We start from the raw sequence: 26,668 nt of genomic DNA, 5'->3' as shown, positions 1-26,668 counted from the left end.
CGAGCTCTCCACATTTATCGTAACATTCCGATTGAATTATCACTAATCTGTGAAGTTTAAGTTCTTAACAAAGAACTTAATCTAATATGTTAATGTTAACAAAGAATTATGATGTCACGTCGTAAAGACACAAACGTTTAAGGACTCGAGAGTGCTAACCTGCACGTCCCGCCTATTCCAGCGCATTTTAGCCGCAATTTCGAACGGCTATATAAACCCACCAATTCCGATCTTTCTTCCTACCTCTCTCTCTCTCTCTCTCTCACACATCGCGCAAGCGTTGGAGGGGACGACGAAGTCCAAATCTGGACTTTGATTCCCCATCGTCGGCTTCTCCTCCTTCCCGTCTTTCCCCTTCCGATCCTTCTTATCCATCCCGATCTACGCATTTTTTTGGATATCGATGTCATTGGTAAGATCAATGCCGCCGCGCAGCAGGGGCTTTCGTCTGTGTCGGATCTTGGAAGCCCGAAGTGTGGGTTCTGAACCGAGGGAAATCGACATCCATCAGGTCAATCAGCTGCTTCTTTTTATTTTCTTCCTTTTTCCTCTAGAGATCGGGAAGATTTCTCCTTCAGAGAAGAATCGACACGGGCCCAATGAAGAAGACACCACCAAAGTTGTGGGTATTTTGGATCTGGAGAAAACTGATCCTGACGTTACATATCTGAATCTTCGTTTTCGTTTTGTTTCTTACGTTGATTTTCCCTGGTTTAAATTGGTTAGCCATCTCTGTTGTAATTCTCATCTACGAACAGAGGGAGGTCCACTGCCTTTATGCCTGAAGATCCAGAGTTAGCATCAGCTAGATAGGGAATTTTTTTTACTCCCTGATCATTGTTTTGATGTTAGAATACTGTCGTTGTCTTATATCATTAGAGTGACGAGTTAAAGAAGCAATCCCTGTCGGAGATGGTGGTTGCGGTGGATCCACCGCTGGCAATTATGAGTATATCTTAAAGAGGCATTCAGTTCTGTTCTGTAGTTCTTTCTCAAACTGTTATATCTGCTCTTGTAATTTGGTGTTATCAGGGGGAGATCATGAGCTTCTCTAAAGCAAAGAGTTGGATTTCACTTCCATGTTCCGGACATCACAATTCTGGTATGATGCGTCCACTTTCTCATCTCTATGCTTGATTGCGATGCCTAAAATTATGAGTACTAGTGTTGATGTTTGCTGTTAGGTATTCAGTATGGCAAACCTCATCTCGAAATTTTAGTTTGTGGCTGTCGGTCAAAGCATACAATCAGGGGCATTGCTTCTGAAAATATCCAAGCTTAATGGAAACAAGTATGATATGATGCAGTCTCATGATATTAGCCAGTTTTGATTAAGTTTTGATAACATGGCAGATTACTCGGGTGCTTCTTCTTGACAATATATATTAAGAATCTACATCTGAAACATTAAATTTGTAATTGAGAATAAAACATGTGATAACTCATAAATTGCATGATAATTTATCAGTGCAAGCCTAATTTTCATATTATCGAAAACCAATTAGTGTAAAATTTGATACACTTTTCCGCATTAGTTTTCTCTATATAATATACAGTTGACTTTGAGGTTATGAAGTAAATGTAATTCCTAATATGGCTGTCCATTGCATGCCTTCATGAATTCTTGTTATGTTTTAGATCTTATCATGACTTATTTTTCATTTTGTTTAGATTTCTGCTTCTTGGAGTTCTTTGTTTATATTCTTGACGTAATATGCGATTGATTTATCTTCGACAGCTAATGGTCTCAGAAAGTATTACTTCCACACGCTGTGTTCTCATGTGTATGTCGCTAATTGTGCTATACTAAGTAGATGGAGTTGGACCAGTAGCATCGAGGCCGACACTTGGTATTGTGCTTCCTCGAGTCAGGTTGCTTGGAATTTTCAAGATGCCAAATCCTCGAAGCTGTGGCCTTGCTTTGTGCCACGAGACAGCTGATGTGGGCCTCAGTTCGCCTCCCCTTGTTGTGGAAAACGGACGGTCCGGGCTCCATCTGCCCGCTTATCACGCGATGGACGATAAGCGTCGACAGATAGGTAATGACGCCTTGGAAGAGGCGGCTCGCTCGGCCTTATCAGTAGGCGCTGGAAAATCTTCTGCTCACGTTGTCCTTCTTTCTTGAGTTTGGTGTGGTGATCTAGAAAATAAGACATAAGAGCAAGAACAGCAGGTGCAGAACAGGAGTGGTCGTTAGAGAAGGGACGATGGCTGGCTTTCCTGGAGTGAAGGTGGCTCCGTTCACGTACGTGTCGCACGTGTTGGCGGTGGCGTCGGCGGCGATGGTCCTAGTGTGGTGCATCCACTTCCGCGGCGGCCTCGCCTTCGAGTCCACCAACAAATCCCTCATCTTTAACGTACGCCGACTCTCGATTTCTTGTTTTAACTCCACCTTCGTTAGTTTTTCATTGATCAGATCATTGTTAGGTTTGAACAATTCCTACCTTTTCATCAGTAAGTGTCGGTTTCAATGTATGAAAAGAGATCGAAGTAACTTGAGCGGCTTCTCTAATTATGTTCTTCTCTTGGTTCCTATCAGCAGATGATCATCTTGTACTGTTCTGGTGTTTGGTCTTCGTATCTCGCCTTATTTACTCTTTAATTTAAGAGATTTTGTGTAGCCTTAAATAAGAAAAGCAAAGGTTATATTGATATCTTCTTTTGATGGTAAAGTTCTTTTTCCCCTCTTTTTTTTCTTTTGACCCATTCTTTTGATAGCTTGTATGGTTCTTTCTCTGCGCAGAACAGTGATTCATGTTCTAATCATGTTTCTTCTTCTTCTCCATTGCACTGAATTTTCTGTATATTAACGTCGCCGGATAAAATCTAATCATATTTAACTTTGTTCATTGGGGATTTTGTCTCGCTTCCTAAGAAAAGAATAATGTTTTCTTTATGGTGCATGGACTGGATAGAGTTAACATTTTTCAGTAAAGTTAATTATTTTGGTCAATAAAGTGAGGAAATAACTCTGTCCATACTTTGTCAAATAGTGTTTTCTTTACATTTTAATGTGGTCTCTCCTGCAGACCAATATTTTGGTGTGGATTTCTAAGCTGAAATTTCTCACAAGTCGTCTTTTATAGAAGCACTTGTTGAAAAGGCTGAACTATATTACAGTAGAACACTAACGTTGATTAGTTGCTAGAAGACTCTGTTTCATAAGTAGCGTTGCCCGGAAGTCTGTACTCTGTAGAATGTAAAATAGACCATGCTAATATGCGACATATATCCTAGAATCTCCTCAGAGGTGGAAGGTGAGAAAGCAATCCTATTGTTTATAGAATGATATAACAACAGTTTCTTTTGATATGTCTCCACATGGTTTGCCCTCGTTGAAATAGTTTTATTGACGAAAATGAACATTTATTTTCTGATTGTGCATTACGGATTCATTTTGAAATTTTGTGAGCACCAATTGACAATTACTTTAATATTGTTATGCATCACTGCTTTAGGCATATCAGTCAAAAGGATGTCTTATTTTATTTCTTTATCCTGCTTTATGATGAATCGTGATCCATGCCAAGACTAATGTTCACTTTTTGGGGTCCCTTGATAGAATATTTAGAGTTGTTTAATATGAGTTGTTTTACATTAAGAAAAAAAAAAAGGATACAATGTGAAGATAGTAACATTTCTGATATAGTAAGCGATCTGATGGCATATATGTCACTGTCAAAAAACTCATCATATGTTTGAGATGGAGGTAAAGATGCATTCAAGATTGCTTCATGATAAAAAAAAATTCAAATGATATATATATTTGCAATTAATACTCAATTTAATAAGTTTAAGTTTTTAGATTGTATCGATATTCAGTCTCATGTATGTTAATCTTGATCAGTTTGACTATAAACATGTTAAAAATTGGATGATATATATTAATTTTCTTGCAGATTCATCCAGTTCTTATGCTGATTGGTTTTATTATTGTTGGGAGTGAAGGTAAGCCCGTTGAACCAATAATGTGCTATGTTATTAGATATGATTTATATGTCTATCAAAATAAATAGATATGACTTGTATCGGTTCACCTACTTGTGCTCGACTGTTCTACAGCTATAATGAGCTACAAAACCCTGCCACTGAGTCATGAAGTGAATAAAGTTATCCATTTGACTCTTCATGCAATTGCTCTTGTACTCGGTGCTGTGGGAATTTATGCTGCCTTCAAGTTTCACAATGAAAGCGGAATAGATAACCTGTACAGCTTGCATTCTTGGGTTGGGCTCGGCACCATCTGTTTATATGGCATTCAGGTAGGCAACATAAGCAACACATTGAATCTTTGCTCCATGTCACAGTTAACTACAAGTATTTGGTTCCCTTTCTGATTGCATCATGGACAACTGGTAAAAATGCCACTCCTTGTTCCATTTTTGTTTTGTCTGGACTACTATTATAGAGAAAGCTGAAATATTGGTCATCGTGTGGTATTTTGATGGGGGAGATAAATGTTTACCAGTTAAATATTGATGAAAGATAACAATCACAGAGAAATAGCTTTCGTAATTGTAAATGGAACAATCATTGGACTAGGAATTCAAAGCATTTTGTCATTACATTAATTATTTTTATGCACAAGAGCAGCCTTGCTACTATATACATATCATGGTTTGCCGTACCGGTCCGATAGACTTTCGGTACGCGGACCGTTTGTTACCGGTCCAGTACTGTAGAAGCACTGTAGTACTGTAATACTGCTACAGTGCTCGGCACGCTTGAATATACCGCTCGGTACACCCAAGTGTACCGAACGATATACCATACCGTACCGGTACCGAACCCGGGTCGAAATTCCGGTATGGTACGATATTATGAACCTTGATACATATCATTACTAGTCTCACTCTAACGTCTTAATTTCTTCCTTGCAGTGGATTTTTGGGTTCGTGACCTTTTTCTTTCCTGGTGCATCTCCAACGCTGAGAGGTAAGTCTCTTCCTTGGCACGTACTATTTGGGCTGTTCGTCTACATACTAGCCATAGCCACCGCAGAGCTAGGCTTCTTGGAGAAACTCACTTTTCTGGAGAGCTCAGGCCTGTCCAAATATAGCTCAGAGTCCTTCTTGGTAAACTTCACTGCTCTTGTCGTGATCTTTCTTGGAGCCTCAGTTGTGATTTCTGCTATTGCTCCTGCACATGTTGATGCTCCACAAGGTTATTCTTCTATATCGGAGAATTAATCTCACCATTGTTGTCACAAACTGTTCTCCCAGTCAGACATTTGCATGACACAGTTATGTTTGTTACATACGACTACTGTTAGAAGGGAAGACTAGTGGTTTCTTCGCTGTGTATAGTTGGTTGCCATGGACAATAAGATTCTTGCAATGATAATGTTTCTTTGGTTGCAATATGATCTCTGGTTGATTCACAAATGATTTCTGCACTGCGGTGTCCTAACCGGTAAATTAAGGGACTTAATGGTACCTTTGCCCAAATGTGCACGGTTTGCTATAGAATTCACATCTTGATTACAAGTACGGTTGACGGCTAGATGTGGGATTCAATTGATGGTGTCGTCTGTATGACTTCTATGAAGTAATGCATGTAAGGTTATAATCATTCGGTTTATTTGTTTATTATTGCATGGTGGTATAATCTTTCTCATAAAACAAAGCATCGTGGTAGCTGCTAAAGGCAATTTTAGCCCACAGGTACCGGGATTTTTGTCTGATGTGAAATATATATCGTAAGAAACTTGAAGTTTGAATTACGGAAAACTCTTTCTTTTAGCTTTACTCATCATTTCTATAATTATGAAGTGAAACATTTAACTTCAATTATCTCGATTTTACCAGCGAAAGCATGAAAACAATAGGCAAAAATATAATTTTAATATTGCAGTTACGTTTTCAATGGTGATGGACGACGACACCATTGAAGATTATGAGTGATTGTTCTGGATGAGGAGGGAGAGCGGTGGCGAGAGGTGAGGCAAAGGGAAAGGAGAAAGAGGACGATGCTAATGTTGACGCTTTGCATCTACATCGGTGTCGACGCAATTACCGAGCGACGTCAATGCTGATGCAGAGTGGTGAAAGGGCGATGATTCACTACGAGCCGAATGCGACATTCCTTTGTTGGGCCAGCGACACGTCCATCCACAACGTTAATTTCCTCATGACTTGTCATGTCTGCTAGGTCACTTATGCCACTTGCCACTCCCTTAACATTGTCTATCACATCTCTGGCGCAGATCCGTGGCGAGTCCACCCCTTTTATGCTTCCTGCGATCTCGATCCTATTACCTCTTCTTCACACTTTATAGCCTTCTCGACCTTGAGCTCTTACCTATCCACATTCGAGTCCATGACGACACCTCAATAGTGGGCGACCATAAAGCAATGATGCGGGGTCGTTGAGGAGAAGGTGGAGGCCATCCTGCTAGGTTGGATTCGAAGGATGGGGTTGCTAAGTGATATCGATGCAATTATCGAGCGACCCTTTCACCACTCTCCGTCACATCGGCATCACTTGGCAATTGTGTCGACATCTGCATTGTCTTCTTCCTCCTCTCTTTGCCTCAACTCTCGTCATCGCTCTCCCTTCCCATTCATAATAGCCACCCATAGCCTCCAACGATGCCATCGTCCACCACCATGGAAAACGTAACTAAAATATTGAAATTATTTTTTTACCTATTATTTTTATGTTTTCGTCGGTAAAACTAATGATATTATAATAAATGAAGTTAGATATTTTACCTTCATAACTATTGAGATTCTAATATAAATTTTTTAAGTCTAAGAATTGAAATACTAAAAAGACCTAATTATAAGAGATAATATGTAATTAGTCATAAAAGAAAAACCTAATAAATTTCTACATGGAAGCTACCATGGATTTATAACCTTAGTACCAACCAACCAACCAACCAAAGAGAATCCTTCCATATTCACTTCTTTTTTGAGCTTCTATCAAGAAATAAGCTTGATTTTATATATATATATATATATATATATATATATATATATATATATATATATATATATATATATATATATATATATATATATATATATCTCTCTCTCTCTCTCTCTCTCTCTCTCTCTCTCTCTCTCTCTCTCCTCGAATGATATATCTAAGTTGGTGGAGCAGAGGGCTGTGAATTCTAAAGTCACCGGTTCAAATCTGGTTCCTAACATATATATTACGGTTTCTTACCATTACCAAGAGTAGCATCTATATTAAGTAGAAGAAAAAGAGCAAGAATTCGCACAGTGAAACAGTTACCTGAGAACGAACACCTTCAATAAGACTTCGTCTCTTTTGTCAGCAACTTGCATCAAATTTTGTACCTACGGCCGACTGAGGAAGAAGACAACAATCTCCAGCTGTGGAAGCCAAAATTTAATTTCCATGGATTGCTTGCGACCCCTGCAAGCAGCCACCACAAGTATATATTATAATGTTATTCCCAATCTCCGGCCAAAAAAAAGGTTCGATTCCGAACGAAAGCTCTCTGACACTATTCAATTCCATCTCCACATGATGTTGCCAGTTTCTCACCAATGCGCCATGCGTCAATGATCGGCCAAAACTGCGTCCCTTTTTCTTCTTTTCCCTCTATGTTTTTACTACACACGAGAACAAAAAAAACACTTGAAAACGGCTCGCTGATCTGTTTCTATCGGGCGTCATTGTCTCTCTTTTGCACGCATTGGCCGGGCGGCCCATCACACGTTGGGCTCCCGCGCGCAACCCGATACAAAGAGTTCATGGTCCGGGTGCCGATCCTACCGGGGGATGGATCCGCCATCGCCGGCGCAGGCCGGGGAGAGGCGCTAGCTGTTGGCGAAGAGGACGTCGCGGAACTCGCGGCGGAGGAGGTCGTAGGGGGCCCAGAGCGCGTCGATGGGGCAACGGTGACCGGCGTCGAGGCGGAGCCACGGCTTGCCCTTGCCACTCCAGTGAAGCAGGCTCACCGGGCCCGGGTGGAGGTCCCGGCACAGCCCCTCGACGTTGTCGCCGCCCAGACCGTGCTGGTTCCATTGGTGCTCCACCCTCTTGACCTCGCCCGCGAACACCAGCAGGAACGGCGGCAGCGAGCCTAGCTCGTAGATCCGCGCCTTTCGCTTCTGCACCTCCATCCAGGCTTCGAGCTTCTGGGTGTAGCCCCTCGTGCGCCACCGGTTGAGGTCCATGACCATGACCCCGGTGTTGAAGTAGCAGGGCGGGCGTCGGCGGCCGGTGAGGACGCCGGGGAACTCCGGATCGGACCAGAACCGCTCTGTGAAGTAGAGGTGAAGTTGGCGTGGCAGTACTCGGGGGCCGCGAGGACGTGGTCTGGAGCGAGGTTGGTGGCCCACAGGCGGCCGACGTCGTCGACGACGACGAGGTCAAATCGAAGTAGATGACGCGGCGGACGGAGCGGGGGAGGATGTCAACGAGGTAGATGCGGGCGTGGTTGAGAGGCCGGTCGAGGGCACTGCGAACGGAGGAGAAGATGCGACCGCGGACGAGAGCGGGGTCGAAGCGGTACACGGCGAAGGAGAGGGAGGGGAAGGAGGCGGCCAAGGCGGACTGGAACCGGCCAGGACAGGTGGCGAGGAAGTCGAAGACGGTGGACTCCGGGCAGGCGGAGTGGCGGAGCATGGAGAGCACACCGGCGAGGGAGCCGCGGAGGTAGGCAGCATCGAGGGTCATGGCAATGTGGATGGTCGGGGCAGAGGCGCAGCCGGGCCCGTTCCGGAACGCCGGGGCTTCGCGGAAGCGGGGGAGATCGGTCGCTGCTGCAGCCTCCAAGCCCGACAATGGCCTCCCGAAGGAGAAGGAAGCGGCGAGCAGAGCCGTCGCCAGTGCTGCGAGGAGGGAGGAGTGTGGCATTGACGGTGACGAGGGGTGACGAAAGTGACGGAGAAGAGGAAATAAATAACGACACTATCGTCGACACGAAAGCATTTTTTTTATGTATATAAGTAATTAATCTTGTCTATTAATTAAAAAAATATTTAACACAATATATATGCATAATTTTGTAAGGGCTATTGATTATTAGTGGTGACAAAGGAATGTAGACAATAACAGAGTCTGATCGACAATTTTCCCTCCTGAAAAAACCTTAAATATTTCACAAGCTTGGCAAAATAACACAGCATAAATCTTCAAAAAATATATAATCAATTCGAATTAACTTACGGCTTTACCCAATTGATCATAACATGCATTGTTTTAATGATCGTTCACGATTTAATTGGGCTAAAAAATAAATGTCTACCGACCTATTTTCTTATGCTAGGGCAGGGATGAATGATTTAAGATTCACATTTCTTGGACCAACAAGAGCTGATAAGAAAACGTCTGGCAGCAGATTACATAATTCATTCTCGTCAAAATAATAATCACGACAGTCAGTGTGCTGTCTTGACATGCATGAAAAGTGAAGAATGTTCATCTTTTCTTCCTTCAAGAACTGATTTTTTTCAAAAAAATTTTAATGTCATTTTACTAAACGTTAAACTACCATCCATCCCAAACAAGAAATACTTTTTCTCACACTTTGGGAGAAAAGCACTCAAAAAATCTGAGAGCATTATATCATTCTTTGGCAAAACTCAACTTTTTGGGGTTCACCTGATCTAGTTGAATGTAAATTGTCCCAGGGTTGTCATCAGATTCAGTCCACTTGATTGACTCATTCTCGAGAAGCTTTAACACCTGCAAATATTTGACAAAATTTAAATTTTATTTTACTATACATAAATAGGCTTTTATTGCATATTGGTGGAGAAAGAATATTAAGCTACAATAAGAAAGAATGATATGGAACAAACTGGAAGAATATAAAACTCTTCCGTAAAGCCCACTAAAAGGGCTACTAAAATTATTGCAGCATTAAAAAATGATATTCTTAAACCGTGAAAAGATCATTATGAGAGACAGAGAATGCAAAACAAAATTAAATCTCAAAAAACTAAATCTCTTTTTTTGGCTGAACAAGTCATACCAAACGCCTTTTTTTCCCTTGTTTGCGATCTTCACTGTCAGCACCAATGACAAGCTTCAAGTATCTAAGAGCTGAAGAAGATAAAGCAAACATCAACTCATTTTTTCCCAGACTAAGTGAAAAATACACAAGAAACAGATGTGAAAATCTCAAGAATCTACAAACTTACTAGGAATATCAGCCAGTGAGCACAAGAGCAATTTTGACAATTTCAATGCTTCTTTGGCACAATGAGGCTGAAGATCAAGAGTGATTTCATCTTTGTTGCTAGTTTTCCTGGAAGTTCATATTGAATACATCATATTGTAATAACGTATTACAGAAAGGAAGTCAGATTATACAACCAAAAGAGATAAGACATGAAGTAATAACCTTGGTTCAACCAACATTGCAGCAGACTTTTCATCTGCTTCTCGAGCCTTTTGATTATAGTACTTCCCCTGAAATGCAATAAGATGGGTGTATCAGCGCAAAGATTAGGATGCTTATACATGCTAAAAAGAGAGGTTAAAACTTATTCAGAATCTTTAACTCTAGTGAACAGTTTACCCTAATAAGTTCGGTATATACAGTTCCTCTGGTCACAGTGAAAAATAAAACTCTGCATACACATTATGCCAGAGATACAAAAGGAGTAAATACGTTAGGAAAAGCCCCTGACCAAAGCCAATTGTATGATACCCAAAAAGTCTTATATTGGGAATATAAAATTTTGCATTGGACAAAATCATTTCATCAGCTTAAGTATTTTGTGCCATATTGGCGACAACACTTATTACAAGAAATGGAGCTAATATGTTATATAGCTCATCATATATGATATCAAATCACCTCTATGGATCCCAGTCCTGTAAGCAAATATATTGTGGGGTTCAATCCAATATAATTTGTTAAAGATTTTGACAACAACATGGTAGTGGGGCCATCTGGTTTTATTATTAAACAGAATCCAGGAAAGGTATATGGCATTTTGAAGGAAACATTCACCCCCCAGGCCAGAACTCAATAGAAGGATTTAACACCATGTTATGCTCTAATGAAAACATAGGAAATTGAGTGTAATGACTGCAAAACCCCAAAAGTCCACATTGGGTAAATTGGACAGTATAAACTTACTATATTATGCATTACATATTTTGGGCCAGGTCAGCAAGCCCACACCAATGTGTTAGACTATGCTGTTTGGGTTCTTATAGGCAGATTATATAATTGTTTGGACTTTCTTATGAGGATAACGATAACCAATCTCACTGGAAAGTACAGTCACATTCACACCACTGGTTTCTAGTTTGATCTTGAAATTCATGACCATGAAAAGAGAGTTCCAAGCTGAGATAGACAAAAGAAGATAGGATCAACAAATTTTGCCTATATTTGATGCAAACAAAGATAAGGATCGACTGACCATCACACAATAGGATGGGCAGGCAGTGTTGGAATCATGAAGATAGAGGTGTAGGTTGGTTTAAACCATGATAAATAAGATTGTTGTAACATGATGCAGATTGGACTTGTGGCAGTGAGGTTCAAGGTAAAATTATGCCCAACAACTATTTAATATACCACATAAAACAACACTATTAAAAGTTGAACTTAATTGATGTCGTTGTTCCACATAAAAAAAGTTGACATACTTTAGTCAAAATAAAAGCTGTCAAATAGAGATTGTTTGGGAACCAGAACTAAAGTTCACGACAATTTAGCAAGAAAACTAGATAACCTAATTCATTTGTTATGATCGTTCCTTAATAATAAAGATTGTGTTTAACCATAAACATGAAACTCACTTGCTCTATATGGTAGCTGGCAGCTTCATTGTCACCCCTTGTAAAAGCATCAACAGCCTACAAAGCCAATGAGTCATGAATAAAATAGAAAAAAGAAGACATATGAAAGACAAATTAGGGATTACAGATAAATCATTATGATGATAAGTTGTGAAACAAATTGCTTACGGCTTCATAATATTGCTTCATTGAATCCCAATGCAGCTTAGCAGCTCTCCTTAGGACCTGGTAATCATCATCTTCCTCAGCAACTGGACCTAGGAGAAAAATTACATATTAACTTGTTGAAGTTAACTAGCATAACAACAAGTTGAGACACAAACCATGCTGAAGAAAATATGCACACTCCAATAAATTTAATTTCTAACACTGCAGAGTACAAACTCTGAGAAACAGAAGTATGACAAATCATGATTTAAAGTCTGAAAATTCCAAGAAAATCATTTCGATATGCAATAAAGCAGAGCAAAACTACAGATTCTAGATTTCTAGCAGTAGAACTTATTCTCTTATGAAAGAAAAGATGCTTGGATCAACCTACTACATGTTCACTTTTTGAAAAAAGAAAAAGAAGCAAGAATCGACCTGCAGAGTACATGAACAAAAAATCATGTTGCAATAATGAGATGATGACTTAAGTCATCAAAAAGAAATTCTCTGCAAATTAATAAAATCCATCAAACGGATCAAGTTTACTTGTGGATGAAATTAAAGAGTGATCGCCACTTAAACAAATGATTTCATTCTCCCATAATTCCAAATTGATCATGTATTTTCCAGTTCTTTGATTACTAACTAAATTTTTAAGAATGATCCCATCTAGCAAAATAAAATCAGTATAACTTATTCCTAACTTCTATTATTTTTACTCAGCTTACTTAGTCAAAGTTTCCTTTGTACTTGATGTTTCTTTGTTCAACAAGAAAATTTCATGAGTTCCTGTTCTATGAAAGTCGGAGGCATCTAAGGCATTATGACACTTTACGGCCTAAGATGTTCATCTAAATAAAGCAGTAGACAATCAAAAAATTAAAACTATGTACAGATTGGTAGAGTCAATTTAGAGCTTACAAAAATAATATTATCATTACATAACTGGCAACAAAATTGTCCCAAAACATCTTATTGACAGTGAACAATTTTAATTAAATGAATAAATTCACAAAAATCATATCAACATTCCAAATATTTGTTGAATGAGTTGAGCAACTCTTGACATGTTCTTATAGTGAAATGATAAGAATGCCTCATACAAGGTTTTCCATCTTTGTCCTAATGCTGCAATGATTAGTACAATCATGTTCTTGAAAAAGTAATGCAATATGTGAAAAAAAAAAAGGCAATACCCTCACTGTACATACATAAAACAAGGGCATAAATGTTAATTTATGGAGCAAGTTGAAAAATATTCAATCAGACCAGTGTACCTGCTGCCTTTAACATGTTCAAAGCAAGGATTAAAAACCAGCTATACCAATATGTAGTGACTGGTAATTGCTGGTCTAACCATGTTCCGACAGACAGGTCAAATAATTTCAACCTATTCAGTTCGGGACTATTGTACTAACCGGTTATTTCACCGTACCAAGCTCGCCAGGCAGTAAAGAGACCAATATCATAGCGTACTGCACAGTAAAGACACCAGCACCAATACCTTTTTCCTTTTGAAATTTGTGACAACCATACAACTGTTAGTCTATTATTTATTTTCTTCTCTCCCTCTACCTGTCTGTCTCTCACCCAACTCTTGCTCCCTCTTTCTTCTCTTTCCCTACACCTTGTCATCCCCCCACTTATGCTTACACGTCCACCATATCCTGCTCCCCTCCACATTGCTGCTGCTGCTTCCTCCTGCCGATAAAAATGCTAACACATTTTCCTCCTCTTTCACCTTTTCCTCATCCTCTTCCTCCTCTCTTTTCTCCTCCTCGTGCTCTTGCACTTCTCTTCTCACCCTCTCTTCTCTTTGGTACATGCCAGCCAATACAGGGGCATACCATGCATCGGCACACCCCATGCACCAGGAATCATACAGGACCTGCCATAGACCAGTATAGGTCTTCGACTAAAGTAAAACCTTAGTCCTAACAAACATTAATAGTCATTATTCAGCTGTCATTGGCATATATACATATTTTTGAATTCTGTTCAAGTAAAAAAACTTCTGTTTACAATGTCTCTAAAGCAATAACTATACTGAAAAAACTGAATTCAGGGCATACCATCATTGACCACCTGTCTTATATTCGGAATATCAGTTGTGGAAGATAACACAAGGTCCTCCAGTGGTTTTGTAACTGCCTTTTGCCCAACAACTCTCATTCTATTCAATCCCATCTCTCGACGTTTTATCTTTTGTTCCTCTTCTGATCTCTCAGGGACATTAAACAAGGATTGTATCACCTCCATCGGTAAATTTGAATTCTTTTGTTCCATGCTAGAGTGTCTTGGAATATTTCTTCATAGAAAATTGTTTCACCAATTAGAAAATATATTCCATATTTTGATTTCTTCAAAAAAAATTCCCCACTATGAAAGTTAACATCTTGAAAGCGACAAGTTATCCTAGAAAGAAAAAAAATGGTAACAGTTGAAAAGTTTACTTAACAAGCATACCTTACACTAGACGGAGAGTTCGGACAACAATCTTCATATGGAAATTTCTCCGTCTGTGAGCCTTTACCTGCAGACTATCGTAGAAAATTTGACACAATGCAAGTAACTGATAAAAAGGGTTAAAGCATGGAATTAGGCAGATAAAAGTTCACAATTTTCAAGATTCAAGAAGCTGCTAATGCCATAGAAAGGGTGTTATAAAGGTTCACAATTAGGCAAATATTGGTTCTCCAGTGATCCAATGATAGAAATCACCAGTTATAAAGGTGTTAATGCCGTAAAAAATTGAAAATTGTAAGAAAGGAACATAATTACAAGCAAGGATTACCATTGCTGGCTACCATATACACTGCTAGTTGGGTACCAACAGAAGGCATGAGTGCCTGTCAGTACTACAGCCACTTACAACTAGTGGCCAGGCAAAAGGACACATGATAGAACGGTATAAACCACGTGCCAAACAAGTACCAGCATGCACCCATGACCCAGGCCACAGCAAGGCAATTGTTGGTTACATGAGAAACTACTGAAAACAAGCATGACATATTACAATTGTACTTACTTTTCTCAAATCATCATAGTCAACTGCCTTGCCTTTCTCCAAGGTGTTAGAAGAAATTATCAATAATTCCTCCATGCTCTACAAAATGAAATCAACATTCCTTATTATTTTATTGAAAGTTTCAAATGAACAACTTGAGAAAACAAAGAAATTGGCATAATGTAATTTACACCAGCACTTATATAATCAAATGCTTCATTTGCATGATACTCAGCTATCTTTGACTTTGCAGATGACATTGGTCTATGTCAACACTCAAAAAATTTATGCAAAAGCTGGACATCTCCACTAGGGTTATTTGATAAAATCTAAATTACAAAAATTAAACAAAATATGATTAGTGTCAGAAATCAAGGATGCACCAGATAAACATGCTTGTCAGATAGTTCCTAGGTAACAAGGGACAAATTTGAATGCTTTGGGAATAATAACAGGACACATCCCTCTTGCTTTCTGTGAGAAAACTTTTAATCTCTTAATGACGGACAAGATAGATCTTTTCACTTAATGATGGATGAAATAGATTTGTTTACTATGTGGATCATTGCTTTGAAGTATGTCTTATCCTACATCTTTCCATAAGATCCTAATTCCTTTATCTCTGCATGTGAACAATTTTGTTCTGAAGATAGCTTATTTAAAAATATCAGTGATCCCAGTATATTATCCTGTTAATGCTTGATCATATTTGAACTACCATATGAATGAAAATTCACTATTATTGTCATATCCATGTTGTACAAACTCAAGCACAAGATATTCCTTGACAACTTTACTTCATATTCTATCCACATTTGGTCTCTGCACCGATCTGATTAACTTTTGGCCACCATGAAGTATATAATCTTGGGCCATAACCACTACAAAAGACCGTGTTTAGACTCCTGTCTCATTAATTAATTCGGTAAGCACCCCAAAACTGACTAGCTCATTTATTTCTTTAATATCTTCTAAAATACTAAGAACCAAAGAATTTATAGCAAAAAATTATCTGGTGTGAACTACAAGTAGCATCAAAGTCCATCAAAAGAACTCAAAAATCTTACCTCCAAACTAATCTCCAAAAATTTAGCCTTCAAGAAAATTTACCTGACAGTTTGATAGATTTACACCCATCTTTTAAATGCATAAACTCGATAAAAGATATACACAAATATATTAGAGCATATATAGAAGAAATGCATACATAAGATGAATCATTTATCAATAAACCAAAGATCATATTCACAAAGGGGAAGTAGATGCACCTTCTTCATGTTGTATCCACAACATCCTGCAGGAACATGTAAATCTAATTATATGGGCTTTTCCAGAGGCAAAAAGAAATTCAAAACACATAAGGCCAAGCTTTTGTTCAAAATACTCATTCCAACATTCAAGAACAGCAATTAAATATATGAATAACAGATTAATTTTCAGTTGTCAAAAATTCTCATATTGCAGGAGAAGTTTCAAGGGCAGACACTAAAACATGAAATATTGTAATGATTATTCAGTATTTAAAAGAACTTATTTTAGTTATCAACATGCTTCTTGAACTGACACTAAAACAAGACATACAACAGCACACTTAAAACAGGTAGGAAATTTGATATTGTAAACAAGTGCTACTGAGTCAAATTAAAATAACAATTGACACAAGAAACTAATATGGTAGTAAAAAAGATAATGTCTAGACTATCCCATTTTATAGGAGTTATTGTCCTAATAAATAGACTGTGAATCCAGACGTAAATAGATGAGCAACTTGTATCTTAGCTTTCACAAATTTTACAGACTACAACAGTATTGATTTTGGTTCATGGCATGGAGTCAAATGCAATAAAATGCACATAAATACCTAATTATTAATTCACAATTTTGTTAAATATTCATAAAGCAAATCATGTCAGAAAAAGAAAGGAGACTCATAAAATGACATAAAAAATCAAAATATAGTTATGCAAATATAGCAGCATCTTAATTATTCAATAACACATTGTGCCTTTTATGCAATCTTAATTGTGAAGGAATCACAAAAATTAAAGTCAAAAATGCAGTGAACTTGAATGTATTCATGTATGAAAGTTCATGACCGTGTGACCAAAATATCAAATAAGTCATTTGAATAGCTAATAAAGCCAAATTACTAAGACCTAAATTAGTAGTAATCCCTAAAGTTATTTTTACTGACACTAATAAGACATAGATATATAGGTTACAGCTACAGAATATAGGTTAATCATTTATCTTAAACATGATTTCTTTTTAACTTGAAAATTGATCAACTAAGATGATACATCGAGATTGAGTCTACAAATATTTTGAGTAGAACTTTGTTCGTTCATTGATTATTACCCTGTCTGCGGTGTGTTAATTTTTTGCATATCTCTGCTCAGAATTTTCTTAGTGTTAAAGGCAGAAATCAGTGGTAACCTTGACATGAGACTTCAATTATACATTGAACATTGTAGTTAAAGTTTCATATCCTGAACATTTTGATTCGACTATATGAAATGCTTCATTTTTCCACTGAACATCATTGTAGAAATTCAACAACCTGAAAGCTCTCAATTGCAAAAGCCATTTGAAATGAAGGTTGCTATCTTGTGGCAGGAACTCACATGCCTATTGGCAGAGTAATACTTGATATGAAATGCGTGGCTCAGTGTTAATCAAATAACAATAACAGATGGACCAAATAATAAAGCATTTAAAATTATAAACTATTGTTTATCACCACTCATTTGCATGTTAAAAAATTCATCATTAAGATAATGAAAAGATAATTACCAAGCACATCACGGATGACATCCATGCTTAGTTTGAATCCATCTCCAAGCATTGAAAATAGGAACTCTTCGACATCCTTGTCATTCAAAGTACTACTTTGAACAGAGTTTGGCATAAACGACTCTGATTCAAGTACATCTAACATTTGTTCCTTGATTTCAAGCTTGGGTGGTTTAGTTGTTTCACATGATTCATTTCGTGATGATGGAAGCCCCACATACTTCTTACCCAGAACACTCGAGATAGTGCCAACTGAAACACTTAATTTCTTTGGCTTTGTTCCTTTGGAATTTTTGCCCAGAAGAATAGAACACTTAAGATTATCCTCGTCCGATGATTCCTCTGGTTGAGGAACATTCTTCCCAATCTGTGCATGACGAAAACCAGAACTACTACTTTCTTGGAGTTGGTACAACATATCTCCTGCTTTACATACATCACGTCCTGCCTTGCAATAAGCAGAGGCTATATCTTCAAGAGTACAAAATGTCCCAAAGGCATCAAGCAAGGCGTTCAAAGCCCTAGTTTCATCATCATGTTCTGAAGTGTATAATGTGGACATAATTGGGATATATTTTGCACCTGAAACTAAGCTTCGGATTAAGCCAACTAACACTGTAGGACCTGATAATAAAAAAGAAAAAGATCACCAATCTGGTGGCAAATGCTAAAACATACATGTCAAAATGAGTCACAGTAGTACTAGTTCAACTTCAATTAGATGTTGGACTGTGCTTGTCGCATATCACCTCATGAAATGCCTGGTAAAGAAGAATAAAATGCAGCAATTTAGACATGAATTTGGCTAAAGCATTCCAGAAAGTTAATGCAATACATTCAGTTATATAACAATAATCCTACCGGCAAAAGATCCGTTTCTTCTGCAACTAATGTTGCTTCTAATCAGCTAAATATTCACAAACTATCCGCTTTTCCAACTATAACAATTGATAAGTTGTTTGCCTCACATTTTAGTGAGTTTCTGAAATTGTACAAAAGCTAATATACCGAAAAAAATGCAGACCTTAAAGAATTTGTAAACAATCTCGTAAGGTAGTCATGGAAGAAACTTAAACCAGATCTCCACTGGAAAATTTAATCCCTTGTTTCCAGGTCACAGTAATAATGATACTACATCTCTCTGTCGGCAAAGCATCCCTCGCTCCCATAAATGTAACTTTGGGGAACAGCAGGCAGTGTCAGAAAGATATGAGAAAGCAACAAAGAGTGGAAAACGAGATTTCCCACTGCTCTGGCCCAGATTCAACCAGAATGTGATATTTCTAGTTGAAGCTTCTTCTCCTGCGTGACCTCCAGTCGCCGATCTCTGTCACCGGTTGGTTACTGTGCTCATGGCAACAACAGCAGAGAAGAGGAAGTTGACTGGTTGACTATGGTCAACACTGGTTAACTTTTGGTCAACAGGGTAATTCTGGAATTTTTTGTTATTCCCGTTTTTGTTGTATTTGGGTAAATTTTTCAGGTTTTCTCCAAGAAAATCATCATCGTGTTGTGACTCCCATGTATCGCTAAACGGTTCAACTTTATTAGGATTTTTTTTTCTAAGGATTACAAAGGAAGTCACAGGAGTGGTTTAAACAGAAAAATTAGTTAAGATTATCATTTCAAGAATTCAAACAAAAACATGAATGCAGCATCAGGAGAGAAAAGCCCTAAAAGAAGACCATTGCGAATCATTTGGCAATCATGCAGTAGAAATTATTTACCAACAGAACTTACACTCTGTTCATGGTAGCATCTACCCGTGCGATTGTCAAGACATAAAAACAACAAACCAGCATCACCTAATTCCCATAAAAACCCAGGTAGAAAAATAAGATCTATGTGCATAGATCATTTTCTCTCTTTTTTTTTCTCCCTAACAAAGGAAAAAATGAGTTTCTACTCAACTGGACAAGCAGAGATACACAACTCTAACTGGATTAGTATTAATGAAAAAAGTAGTAATAGCCCAACTCGGTGATTAATTGTATATTCATTCTCCATACATTATTCACCGCTCGTTGCAATTATCAACCTCGTCGAGGAACAAATTAACTAGCCACAAAGAACAAGAAAGCAATCCGGGACCGCGCTAATGCTACGACACCAAGAAAGCAATCCAGGACCGCACTTATGCTACGATACCAAGAACTCCATCTAAACCCCCCAAAATCTACCTACGCCAAAAAAATGGCCATCATTCCAACATCGATGATTACGGAGGAGATGGAGATAGACAAAACCATGACGGGCTCTCGATTCGGGCGATCCAGACACCGATGATGGAGTTGAAACGAAAGGCGAGATTAAGGATTGGAGACGAAAATCTTACTTGATGCTGTCCGGCGGAGAAGGGTTAGGACCGATGCGAAGTCGAGAGGGAGGGGAGCGAACGTAGGGGAGAGCGGAGGGAGTGAATGAATGGGGGTATTTATTAAGGGTTTTATTTGATTCGCTACTCGGGGAGAACAAAATTAAATGTGCTACCATTATACCAACGAATATTAAATGGTTTGTGTACATATCCCTCTAAATTGAAATAAAACACACACACAAATATATATATATATATATATATCATTATGATTTAAAATTAATTAAATAATCTTAATACAGTAGAAAATGTATAATAATTATGAAATACTAAAAATATTTTAGGTTTTTATATATATTTTAAACTTAAACTATATGCTGTTAGTCATACATATAATATCAAAATTGAAATGACAAAAGCATGAGAGTGTGAAGGTGGTAGCCCTCGACAATAACACTTTTGGCGCTCTGTCGTGATTGTATGTACGGGGACTATACTTGTCCTGGAAGTAATGAGTCGAGAAAGCGAGATGGTGAGGTTAGGAAAGAGACAATTAGAAAGGTTGACCCTGAGTCAACAAATCAAGATTTGATAGTCAACATGTTGTCACGAACAAACTTCTAAACAGGATGTTTGATATAATGCTTATGTATGTTCGTATTTTTTGGTATGTTCATGTTTTGTACAGCATATAGAGAGACGGTCGAAGGCTTAATAGTCTCATTTTAGTTAGGTTGATGGCCGCTTTAGGCTTGTAAATAAAGGTTGTGTCATGTGGACACGTGTGAGAGATTTTCGGTCCGTAATGGATTATTTTACCCTTTGTTGTGCAACTGTTCAGAGCTTGTAAAGTCTGTTTGTAATTTGCATTGTCTATGAAGTGTTTTCGGAAATGTTTGCTTGTGGATCCCGATTGAGACGTTTTCTCTAACCCGTTCTCTCTTTTGTGGGTCATAAGGGATATGGGAGGCTTCGGGGAGGCTGACATTTGCAGACGGACACGCAAGGGTGCTGCACGACTTAGGCAAAACCAGCTAAGTCCGTGACAATGTCTCGAATTGGAACCAGGATTGATCGTGTCGCTGGGTTGTGATTTGGTTTGGTTTGGGCTTCTTTCGCGGATTTGGTTGTGCGCCCAATCAAACACCCACCACGCATGTGATATGAATTCGATCTGTTTGGGCATCCCGTTCATCGGTTGTCATATTTTGGGACATGGATCAGCATAGGTCCAATCTTTTTCCTGTATTAGTGCGCATTAAATTAGAACATACGGGGGAATAATCCATATAAATTTTGTATAATGCCAAAGAAAACACATATTGTATCAATCAACTTTAAAGATATTGACTTATCAAAGCCTAAGATATGTACATACCATCTTACCTCCGCAAACAGAGATACCATTTCAATGATCACCGCGCGGCCCCCACCGCTGCCGGGCGCCTGCGCTCGGGCCGCCGCCGGCGTCCTCACCAGCATCACCTGCGGCCCTCGCCTCTGTCACCTGCGGTCCTCACCGCCGCCCGCGCCGACCGCTCACGCACAGCCGCCTGCGACCGGCACCCACGCTACCTCCCGCGACTGTTTCTTACCGCGACCGGCTCTTCGACTCTCGCGGGTGTAATGCAAGGTCAATGAGGAACGGACAATGGAGACAAGGAGCCACACAACCCATATTTCTTCCTCCACTCGCGAGCGTAACGCCCACCACCATCTCTCTGTTGGCAAGACTTCCCTTGCTCCTATAAATGGAGCTTTGGGGAACAACAGGCGATGTGAGGAAGACGTCAGAAAGCAGCAAAGAGTTGGACGTGAGATTTCCCACTACTCCGGTCGAAGCTTCTTCTCTTGCGTGACCTACATTCGTCGATCTCTGTAGCCGGCCGACGACTGTGCTGGTGGCAGCAACCGCAAAGAAGAGGAAGAAGAGGAAGTTGACTGGTTGACTATGATCAACACTAGTCAACATTGGCTAACTTTTGGTCAATAGGGCCAATTTTGAAATTTTTTGTTGCTCTGTTTTTGTTGTAATCTTATTGGAACTTTTTCATTCCCAATGGACGTAAGAGTAATATTTATATCATAATTCAAATGACGTTAAATCGTTTGTATTTATTTTGTCTTTTTCATCTGATTGTTTTGTCCACTAGATTTATATCTCGTGACTTTGGCAACCGCTAATCCTGTCCATATATATATATATATATATATATATATATATATATATATATATATATATATATATATATATATATATATATATATATATAGTTAATCGACGAGTTTTTTTTTTTGGTGGCTTTGTCGAAGTACACAAGATTGGATCCTACAAGCATCATTGACTAAGACTTGATAACGACACGTCGCAAGATGAAAACAATCGGATTATTAGATACGGTTTGGAAATATTATATAAACCAAGCCGTCAAACAGGAACGTTAGTTGGAACTAAATTTGATGGATCTATCCGATTGGCCTTTTGATTTAGCAGAATAAAGATTTTTTGTCGTTGGAAGCAGATGTTTTAGAGGCCGATGACGATGATGATTTATCTGACAACTTGATTTGTAGAAGTTCAAACTAATGAGGCTCTCGTCGGGCGTCCACTAGATTTCAGTTGGCATACTAATCCCACATGATTTTTGGGAAGCGTCGGGTCTAAGTTGCAGATCAGGAACTATGATCCAAACAAAAATAATAAGGAAAATAAAAGCTCCTGAGGTTTATATGCATCTTCATCATATGGATTGCACGAGGTTATTCTTCAAGAAGAAGTTGGGGGAAGCTTGATGGAAAAGTTGAGCATGTGGTGGCACCCATTACAAATGATCCAATCTCACAATCCCATGAATCTCTCAGCCAGATGGAAGCAGAGAAGCACCAAGAGGAACAACCATTTCATGTCACACAACAAAGAATATCTCAGTATAATAGCAACTCAGAGCAGATCTACATAGCACCCATCAACTTCATACATCTAAACTCCTAGATTCCAAGAAAAATAAGGAACACGCACCAAAAGAAATGGAACACATCAAGCCATAGCAAACCTATATGAACAAGACAGCAATGGAAACCGGAAGAGAAGATGCAGATCTACATGGAGGAAGGAATAGGAGGAAGCAGCAGCAGTGAGGTGTCAGCCCCTGATGTGGCGAACCTTGTGCCAGGTCTTCTTGCAGGTCTCCCCTACCGCCTTCATCCCTTTCTTCATCAGCTGCTTCAGCTCCTTGGCCCGCTCCTTCACCTGCTCCTCGAAGCCTGCCATGGTGCCTGCTCACAGAAAAGGTGAATGAATGGATGGATCAGTTCAGCCCCTTCCACTACTTTAATAGAGTTCCATCCTTGGAGCTCTCTCTCTCTCTCTCTCTCTATCTAACGGTGGGTGCGTGCCATGTTGTACCGCTGTGATGATCATGATTCGCACGATTCCTGGACTTCGAAAAGACAGCAGCGATTGCGTTGGATATCAGACGAGAACAGGGTGTAAAGCCACGTTCTTTGCAGTTCAAGAATCCAAGGGAAGGAAGGAGAGAGAGAGAGAGAGAGAGCATTAGAAGCATGGAATCAGAGTTTTGAGACACTAACATATGCTGGAAGTGTCATGATGTCCAGATAAGAATGAAAAGGTTCTTTGTTTTGCTATGGACAGAGATGAGATTAGAGAATGATCAAGGCGGAGAAAGAAGAAGAAATGGAATGATGGGAAGGCAGCTTTGGCTGAAAGCATGCAGAATGGACCACAAGTCAGTAGGCCAGTGGCTGTCACTGCATCCTGTGACAATGTCGTGGGCACTGAGTCAGTATCAGGCACATGAAAGCAAGATGGATGCGTACAGATTCCGCGAATCCATCCAAGTGAGATGTAGAGTAGGGATGATTCTAAACAAATCCAGGGTCGGCCAGCACATTGTATCAGATTTCAAACTTGGATCATATCCGAATTCAAGAATTTTTCTGAGGTCAAACAATTTTCATATTTGGTGGGCAAAAAATGGATTCAATTTAGACTCCAACTACATTTTTGGTATTACCAAATTTGGCTTGCTTTCATCATCATGAAGCAGAAACCAGCAGGGCTGTGGTTGTCATCCTGTGAGAAGACTGTGGGCAGTTTGTACCACTAACAATGTATAATCTAATGTAACACGACTGTTCTAAACTCTCCTTGACCCATGATAGTTGTTCTTTATTCTAAGTCATAAAGATTCCTTCCTTCTCCACTTTATGAGTAGGTTTCTCTTTCTGCCAAACACTTTGGACTATTCTTTTTAGCAGTCTGGCAGAGAATCATTTTCACTGTAATCAAGACTCCCTAGGAAACAGCTGATTAAACAAGGAAAAAGATAATGATATAACTACAAACAAGCCCCCAAGGACTCTCCCAGTCCTTGCAGATGTTGAAGGATAAGGGGAGAAATACTTGGATTGATCTAATTGGAGAATACCTACTCTTATGAACAAATCCAATCTCAACCAGTGTTCCATTCTCTTTAGTTAGTGATAAGATTATTCCTCCCTCAAATGAACACACATCAGTAAAACTTTATCTGATAGGAATGGCGATGAACTGATTACTTTCTCTTTTGTTAGTGATAAGATTATTCCTCTCTCAAATGAACATACATCAGTAAAAAACCCTATCTGACAGGAATGGCAAAGATGCAGTTTTGAGAGCACCTCAATAACTAGGAAAAAAAAAACTCCATATGCAATTAGTGAAGTTAGAATCTTGGTTCTCCTTGAGTTGATAGTAAGAGCACATTTAAATTATGAAATACATATAGTTAGATTCTTCATTGGAATTACTAGTTGCCTTTTAGCTACTTATCAGCAAAATATAGCTCATTTAAAACATCAAAAGCAAAAGGAAAAAAGATGTTTCTGACTTCCTATTGAAGAACTAGGATAATAGAAGAGTAAATCCTTTACAAAATAAAGACAGCAGGATTACTAAAGGTGGCTAATTTTGATATGAATTCTGTGAAAAACAACTTTGACTTTGTTGAGCAAGACATTCATCATGACTCACACCATAAGTTATGACAATCTTTCAGGAACCAGAAAAAAAGTGAACATGGCATGGAATAAAAACCGCTTTAACATACATCCTTTGGATTAAGACACAATAGTGATTAATAATATCATTGCATTAGACATAGAATGGATGGCTAAGCAAGGAATCAACAATATGCAGAACCAATAAAATATCCAACAAGAAAGAGTTGCAAAAAATCCTCGCCAGAAAAGTGTCCTTTGCCGAAAATAGACAAACTAATAATAACACCTTGCACCACTTCATTGTGGAGGCAGGAGATGAAAGCAGGAATTCATAATAAAGAGTTTCTTCTAGCAGAGGAGTTATGAGGCCATACAGAAAAAAGCATGTCATCATAGACAATAGACTATTCAATAAGTTTCATTTTCAAAATGATGTTGTTCACATCCTGCAAGCAACCGTAGAATTATATCAAATTCGAATGTTGAGAATTATAATTACATCAAGATCTTCACTAAATGCACTTTTAAATGATAAAAAAACAGAAGAACTTGCTAACCTCACACTAGCAGTACAATAATTAACTCAAACGATCATATTAATCCAAATAGCAGCTAGAACATTTTATATGTTCTTGTTATTGATATTATTCCACCTGAAGACACATGTTTTAAGATATATAATTGATAAACCTACAAGGTATATCCACAATTCCACCTGAAACACGAAGCCTTCTGTGGAATCAATGGAGGAACTTCTAGGCATTACACTAAAACATCTCAACTTCCCTAGGGCCCTACCAGCAATATCAACAACGGTACATATAAGAAATATCAGCCGTATCAAGGACCCAGTCCCCAAAACAAATGTTGTAATCAAGCTTCTGCCTTCCAAAAACTGCTTTTTATGGAAGAATGTGGGCTGCAGCACAGTGATGGACACAAGCTGCATTGATCATGATAGGTGATATCACTGCAGGAATATCAACTATATGTGCGCAGTTGTTCGATCAACAAGGATCAAAGTATTTAAAGTATCCAAAATCGATGAAAGTATTCAGGGTTTCACAGTAACGACATATTTGTTAACGGAGATGGAAGAGGCAACGTAGACATTACCTCGAATAGTTTATCTGCGCCGTTCATGTCCGCGAAGAAGCGCCTAAGGAGCTGCGATCGAAGACGAGGAGATTGGACGTTGTTTGCCACTGAAATCAAACACCACTGCCCCTCCGCTATCTTCTTTATCTTCTTCCGGAGCCTGGAGAGCGGGATTACCTGGCTGTCGCCGTGGAAGGGAAAATTCGAAAATAGAAAATATATTATTTGGGATGGTTACGTATGGAACTTTGAGGGCGGAAAAAAAGGACATTAGATGGGATTAATCGTATGCTCATGCGGTGTGCTGGCGAAGAGAGTATTGTACGTCGGGAACAGTTCGTATCCGAAGTGCACTGTGAAAGGACAACAACAGCGAGCTCATTCGATCCGCTGCCACTCGGTGGCAACGAACGGCTGAGATTACGTGCCCATCCAGCCGTTCCGAGTCCACCCAAACGGACCTGTCATTGCTCGAGTTAAAAATCTTCTGTAATTAAGTGCATAGGGGTCTGCATTATCTCTCCGAGTTAATACTGTGGGGCAAATGTTTTGTCCTA

At 38.9% G+C, this 26,668-nt stretch overlaps 2 protein-coding genes and 1 pseudogene across 2 annotated transcripts; 1 reads left to right on the top strand and 2 right to left on the bottom strand.

Annotated features, from left to right (window-relative positions):
• Positions 1–1,880: 1,880 nt before the first annotated feature.
• Positions 1,881–5,362, top strand: LOC135669293 (probable ascorbate-specific transmembrane electron transporter 1). The gene is made up of 4 exons (XM_065178586.1): positions 1,881–2,357; positions 3,900–3,948; positions 4,063–4,262; positions 4,881–5,362. The coding sequence occupies exons 1-4, from the start codon at positions 2,208–2,210 to the stop codon at positions 5,187–5,189; spliced, it is 708 nt and encodes a 235-aa protein (XP_065034658.1). The 5' UTR covers positions 1,881–2,207; the 3' UTR covers positions 5,190–5,362.
• A 1,958-nt stretch (positions 5,363–7,320) lies between these two features.
• Positions 7,321–8,957, bottom strand: LOC135672637 (probable galacturonosyltransferase-like 3; annotated as a pseudogene).
• A 452-nt stretch (positions 8,958–9,409) lies between these two features.
• Positions 9,410–20,133, bottom strand: LOC135669277 (putative nuclear RNA export factor SDE5). Its single transcript, XM_065178584.1, has 12 exons — positions 20,028–20,133; positions 17,693–18,316; positions 16,168–16,193; positions 14,921–14,998; positions 14,359–14,432; positions 13,965–14,200; positions 11,911–11,999; positions 11,743–11,799; positions 10,328–10,395; positions 10,125–10,231; positions 9,956–10,026; positions 9,410–9,666 (listed from the first exon to the last, which is right to left on the bottom strand). Exons 2-12 carry the CDS (start codon positions 18,252–18,254, stop codon positions 9,547–9,549), a joined length of 1,488 nt encoding a protein of 495 aa, XP_065034656.1. The 5' UTR covers positions 18,255–18,316; positions 20,028–20,133; the 3' UTR covers positions 9,410–9,546.
• Positions 20,134–26,668: the final 6,535 nt, after the last annotated feature.

This window comes from Musa acuminata, chromosome BXJ1-4, assembly GCF_036884655.1.
Source record: "Musa acuminata AAA Group cultivar baxijiao chromosome BXJ1-4, Cavendish_Baxijiao_AAA, whole genome shotgun sequence".
Classification (NCBI taxonomy): Eukaryota; Viridiplantae; Streptophyta; class Magnoliopsida; order Zingiberales; family Musaceae; genus Musa; species Musa acuminata.
Note: the sequence above shows the minus strand (reverse complement) of the source record. Positions and strands in the feature narration are given on the sequence as shown.

Excerpts from the sequence above, each read along its gene's own strand:
- LOC135669293 (XM_065178586.1), top strand. The coding sequence starts at position 2,208 with ATGGCTGGCTTTCCTGGAGTGAAGGTGGCTCCGTTCACGTACGTGTCG. Across the intron at positions 2,358-3,899 it reads ACAAATCCCTCATCTTTAAC|ATTCATCCAGTTCTTATGCT; the intron begins GTACGCCGACTC and ends ATTTTCTTGCAG. Across the intron at positions 4,263-4,880 it reads TCTGTTTATATGGCATTCAG|TGGATTTTTGGGTTCGTGAC; the intron begins GTAGGCAACATA and ends TCTTCCTTGCAG.
- LOC135669277 (XM_065178584.1), bottom strand. The coding sequence starts at position 18,254 with ATGTCCACATTATACACTTCAGAACATGATGATGAAACTAGGGCTTTG. Across the intron at positions 14,201-14,358 it reads AACTCTCCGTCTAGTGTAAG|AAATATTCCAAGACACTCTA; the intron begins GTATGCTTGTTA and ends TTTTCTATGAAG. Across the intron at positions 9,667-9,955 it reads AAGGGAAAAAAAGGCGTTTG|GTGTTAAAGCTTCTCGAGAA; the intron begins GTATGACTTGTT and ends AAATATTTGCAG.